At 33.7% G+C, this 6,059-nt stretch overlaps 1 protein-coding gene across 1 annotated transcript; it reads left to right on the forward strand.

Moving 5' to 3' along the window:
- Positions 1-598: 598 nt before the first annotated feature.
- On the forward strand, positions 599-4,840 carry LOC131641440 (serine/threonine-protein phosphatase 7-like). Its single transcript, XM_058911738.1, has 5 exons — positions 599-1,242; positions 1,988-2,482; positions 2,565-2,711; positions 4,333-4,440; positions 4,589-4,840. Exons 1-5 carry the CDS (start codon positions 697-699, stop codon positions 4,664-4,666), a joined length of 1,374 nt encoding a protein of 457 aa, XP_058767721.1. The 5' UTR covers positions 599-696; the 3' UTR covers positions 4,667-4,840.
- Positions 4,841-6,059: the final 1,219 nt, after the last annotated feature.

Consider the following 6,059-nt stretch of genomic DNA (forward strand, 5'->3'; position numbering starts at 1 on the left):
ATTGAATAAAATAGAGATAAAATTTAGTGAAGTGAGAAAATTCAATATGCTATTTTGAAGTAAGATAATATAAATATTAATATATTTTTTTAAAATTTATAATTATGCAGGCCTGATGGACTACCCACGGCCCATATGGGCTAACCCTAATGGGTAGCGGGCTTTTCAGAGCTCGGCTAAAAAGGCTCTGAAAAATATGAGCTCTAATTTTAAGGCCCAAATTCTATAATTTTTCAGATCAGACAGACTGACCCATATGAAATAGCCCATTTTGAATGCTTTATACCTTATCACCCTTTCACAAAATTGCTATCTCTTGAAACACGTCCCAAGTAACCAATCTACCGTAAAACGTGGTATCTCTCCAATATAAAACTTTTCAAATTCACCTTTAAACACTAAATTTTACCTATAGTTATTTACTGCCAACTTAATGTTAACAATTCTTTCCAATTCTCCATTAAACCTTTCGTTTTACAACATACATAAAAAATTTTAAACTTAAATTTTAAATTAAACAATTAAGATTAAATGTAATATTCATTTACAAATTATTAGGAATATTACATTGTATATTCAAAAGACAATGACCGAAAAACAGAGGGAGAGAAAATACACAGTGTATACATGATTCTTTAACAACACTTTTTAAGACTCTTCATTATTCCTTCCATCTATTGTCTTGTCACTCTTACAATGGACCTTTACACTGATCCAGAACCACCACCACCACCAGATTCCGCCACCGTCACCGTCAACGGCGCAACCACATTGGATGAAAACCCAGAACCCCCACCTGCATCAACATCACCACCACCACCATCATTATCATCACCACCACCAGAACTTCAACTCCCAATATCTTGGCCAGAAGACGGAAACCTAACCATAGAATGGATCCAAAACCTAATACTCTGCTTCGATTGGTCCTCCAAAAACCTACCACCTTCCCAATTCCCTTCCGTTCTCCCCGTTCAAGTCTTCGATTCTCTCATCCTCATCGCCTCCAAGATGCTTCACAAGGAACCCAATTGCATCCCTATACAACCCTTTCGTCCCGAACCCGAATCTTCTGCATCGGTTGTGGTTGTTGGAGATGTTCATGGTCAATTGCACGATGTTCTTTTCCTCTTCCGAGAAGCTGGGTACCCTTCTCGGGATCGAATCTTTGTATTCAATGGTGATTATGTTGATCGTGGAGCTTGGGGACTCGAAACTTTCTTGCTCTTGTTGGCTTGGAAGGTAAATTTTTTTTGAAAAAATTTGGTAAAGTTTGAGTTTTTAATTTTTTTCATTATTATTTTTCATGAAAGTTCAGTTTTTTAATGCTTGGATTTTGTGCTTTTTGTTATATAATGTGCTATAATAATTTCAAGTGATTGAATGTGGAGATTTTAGTTAAGATGTATCACCGACACCTCGGGAAAAAAGTGTGTGCTCGTGTTGGGGTCTGACACTTGCACCAACACTTGCGATTACGTTTAATTTATTCACCTTTTCAAATTATTACATGTGTCATGTGTCGCTGTGTTAGTGTCGGGGTAGTATTCGGAGTGTCTATGCTTCATATTGATATCATGCTCTATAAGCTTATGATGCTTTGTTTTACCTACTGTTGGAAATTGAAATAGTACTACTTTTATGTTAATTTTTCTAACTACCTTGATTAAGCTAGGGTTTATCATTTTAATGTGTTCTTGGAAAGGTTTGTAAATGGATTCCCTGTTGTTACTGCGTTACAAGCCTTAAATTGTTCGATTTTGTTTATGTTTTGCAATGTAATTTTAGCCGATTTCAACAATAACATAGCCATTTGATTTTAGTTCAGTGACTGAGATTGCCTAATGCATGCAACTGCTATGTCCGAAAGGTTTAGGAGCTTTGGTTTGAAACAATGTTTTATTTTCACTTGCGATTAAAAAAACATAATTTTGTTTTTTCTATGTTGTTTTTGAATATTTACTTTACTATCATTATTTTACATCAGGTATTCATGCCGGAGAACATATATTTATTAAGAGGGAATCACGAATCAAAATATTGCACATCTGTTTATGGTTTTGAGAAAGAAGTTATGGTAAAGTATAGTGACAGTGGTAAACATGTATACAGAAAATGTTTAGGATGTTTTGAAGGCCTTCCTTTGGCTTCTATTATAGCAGGGTGTGTATACACGGCTCATGGAGGACTTTTCCGTAGTGTAACTGTGACGCCTGCTAAGCGATTAAAAGGAAAGAAGAATCGTAGGATTAATGTTAATACCGACAGCAAAAGGCTATCGCTTGGTTCTTTGGAAGAGTTGTCAAGGGCTCGACGTTCTGTCCTTGATCCCCCTTGGGAAGGACAAAACTTGATTCCTGGTGATGTTTTGTGGTCTGACCCTTCACAAACCAACGGTCTTTCTCCAAACAAAGAAAGGGGCATTGGATTGATGTGGGGTCCTGATTGTACTGAACAATTTTTGAAGAAGTACCAGCTGAAGGTAATAAACAAACAAGTTACTCTTGTTTTTTTCTTAGCTATTTATTATCGATTAATGGATTGTCACATATATTTCATTTCAGTTAATTATAAGGTCACATGAAGGCCCTGATGCTAGGGAAAAGAGGGATGGTTTTGAGGGAATGGCTGAAGGATACACTATTGATCATGTTGTAGATTCTGGAAAGCTGGTCACTGTTTTTAGTGCTCCAGATTACCCGCAGTTTCAGGTAATTATCTTGGCTAGACATGCATGATCTACACTCCAATGTTTAATGTATGTTCTTTGTTCTTATAACTAGATGTGAATTACAATCCTTAATAGGCATAGACAGATTTTTCTGATGTTAACTCTTCTGTTGAGAGGGATAACATCTATAAATCAAGTACTCACATTATAGTGTCATTAGGAGTTGAAAATATGAACTTATTTTGTATGAGATGTAATATATGATTATAATTATGATTAGTATCTTCACTAGGATTCGGTTATTGATGGTAACACTTGGCACGATGGTAATATTGCTTCTGGTTGTCATATTTTCTAGTTGTGGTAATAGCCTTTCTGCTCGTTACATACAGCTGCAATCTGTCCCCCTCATTGGTCCCCACATCGGTGGGAACCTCGTGCATTTTTCATATTTTGATTATAATCCTGTTAATTTTTTGTAAACACGGAATTTGTAGCTGTATGGTATATACAAGCGCTTATAGGCAAGGTAGTCAGAATCAAGATCATTCATAGGATTGGGGAGGGGTCACAAGATTGGGAATCAGGGATCTTAACACGGATCAGAAGATCCTACCAATTTTGCAAACTTACATATATTGCATATTTATTCATTAATATGCATATTTATAATTCTATTAAGTAGGTATTATTGGGAAGGATTTCAAAAGTTAATTGAGCGTTAATAGGGAAGTTAATTGGAATTAAAGAGGATAATTAAATGAGGGGCAAACTACTCACTACTGCCAAAATAAACTGTAGAAACCAATCGTTAGTTGGTTCAGTGGTGATTGGCGTTGAACTTGATAGGGAGGACCACGGTTCGGGAGGGGACTTGAACCACTTGATGCCAGAACTGGCCCCCGAACCGCTGGTGATAAAGGAAAAAAAACTGTAGAAACTACCGTTGAAAGTACAGAAATGTCAGAAACGCATAAACGTGTTTCAACAGCGATCCCACTGATTCTTCAATAATACGAGTTTTTCCCTCAGCAGAATTGCCAGGCTTAGCAGAATCGTAGAATCGGACAAGCAGGATTGCAATTCTGACTAACATGCTTATAAGAAAACAAGTGAACATATATGTAATAAAATAGTAGTTATCTTGCGATAAACTTGTTACTATTCATTTTGTGTAAAGAAAAAAAGTAATACAACTTAAAATATTATGCTGTTTTTCTCTCTAAAGAAATTGTGTATACGGATGGTCTCATCCTATATACACAGTGAATTTGATGAACACAATTTGGTGGTTCAATGCACTGTATAATCTTCAGCTCCGTGTTTTACGTAAGTAAATCAGATGCCAAACTGAACTGCTATAACTGAGGTTATTGAACTGCGTTTAACACATCAATTCGTTTCGATAATTTTTCTCAACCTTTTTGTAACTGCGATCAGGCTTAGGAATGACATTTTAGAGGAGACAAATCTTGTTTTTCAAATTTCAAACCTCGCTTTTTGCTGCATTACTCTTTCGCATATTTGAAGCATGGTAATATCACATTTCATTCACTGATCTTTTCTCACTCTTTGTATCTTTGGGTTCAGACTGGTGTATAAGCATTGCTTCAAATGCTGATAATGATAATTTTCCTAAGAACTATTTTTTCCGGCTGCAGGCAACGGAAAAGAGGTATAACAACAAAGGTGCTTATGTTGTCCTTGAGCCCCCAAATTTCGACACTCCTATATTCCATGGATTTTCGGCTGTAACTCCAAGGCCAAAGGTAAACAATCTCACTCATCTTCTTGTTGAGCAATATATAATCACCCATACATCTAAAGAAGTAAACTTTTATTAGTACACAAGATATCTTATACAATTTGTTAAAAATTGTGTAAACTTTTTAACTTCTTCGTTGGTCTGAGGTGCAGGCGAATCCCTATTATGATTTTGAAGAAGTGATAGACTCGGACGGAGAATTGGACTTGGCCTCCATGGTAACTTCATGAGAGGTTTTTGCAAGAAGTAAATATTTTGAAGTTGTGAGATTTTGTAAAATTTGTACTATCATTTTTGAGAAACAGCTTTGATCATTAAATTTTAGCTGTTTACTATTCTCACCCTATTTATTAAGTTTGTGATACTAGTTCTCCCTTAAATTAAACAAGACCCTGAAAGTACTCTTCACTGATTAGTTTCTTCATATTATTCCAATCTTTCACTTATGACATTCATATCCAAACTGGTTTCAAACACTCTTACAGTTGGAATTTGAGAAACTTGTACTAGCCTTTGTGGCAACTTAGTTTGAGTTCTTGAATGTTGCATTGAAATCTATGTCCTGAATAGCATGCTATAGAGGAATAACATAATGGTGGTAGGGTTTTACGCACGACACTATCTGAAATTGAGATGACTAGAAATCGGATCAGCTTGACTCGAGTCCGACATCTTTTTTTTTTTAAAACTCAGATTTAAGCTCCCTAGCCTACTGGTTCAAATCACATGAATCAAAAGCATTCTTGAAATATTCATCACACTCAAAAAAGTTAACCTTTTATTTGAGAATTTAATTTCTGTAAGTGTTAAACTTGTTTCTCGTACATGATATTTTTGAGGCGTGACTGAAAAAATAAAGAATAATTTAGATCTGTATATGCTATATATCATTAAAAATAAACGTTTCTTTGAAACACAATTTTGATAAAAATCATTCAACTTAATTTTATTGCAAGAGTTTAATTGCTATGCACTATCAGTGTAAAATTTTTTACACTATCAATGCATCACAACCACTCAATTATATTACTTTTAAAAAAAATTAAAATAAAAGTCAAATACTTCCAATAGATTAACGGTTGTGATTCACTGACGGTGTAAAACTTCTTTACACTGTCAGTGTATTCCAATTAAATTCTTATTGCAAACTACTGTATCTCTGTAATAAATATTTTATTTTTATAATATGTTTGGTTTAGTTTTTTTTAATTATTATACATTTTTGTTGAAAAAAATATGAAATATTTTTTAAGAAAGCTTCAATTTAAAAATTGATTCAAATAATTTTTTTCATAAAAAGTTAACTTAGTGTTTCATCACACTTTTTTAAATATCAAATTTTAAAAATAAATCACCTTATTTTGAAATAATTTTTCATAAAATTATTTAAAAACATATAATTCTTAAAAAATATATGAGTTTAGATAAATATTTATGTTATTAGATGTCAAAATTAATTGTTTGATTTATAAACTATAAATTTAAGATAAGTTTTACTATTTTTTGAAAAATTCTTATTATTTAAAGATACAGAAGCAAAATCAATTTTTAAAAATTTATGCGTCGATTCAATTGTTGAAGTCGGCCATGTCTTCTCCTTTTCCCTATTTTAAATTGTGCGAG

The sequence above is a fragment of the Vicia villosa genome, linkage group LG1, assembly GCF_029867415.1.
Source record: "Vicia villosa cultivar HV-30 ecotype Madison, WI linkage group LG1, Vvil1.0, whole genome shotgun sequence".
NCBI classification, from domain to species: Eukaryota; Viridiplantae; Streptophyta; class Magnoliopsida; order Fabales; family Fabaceae; genus Vicia; species Vicia villosa.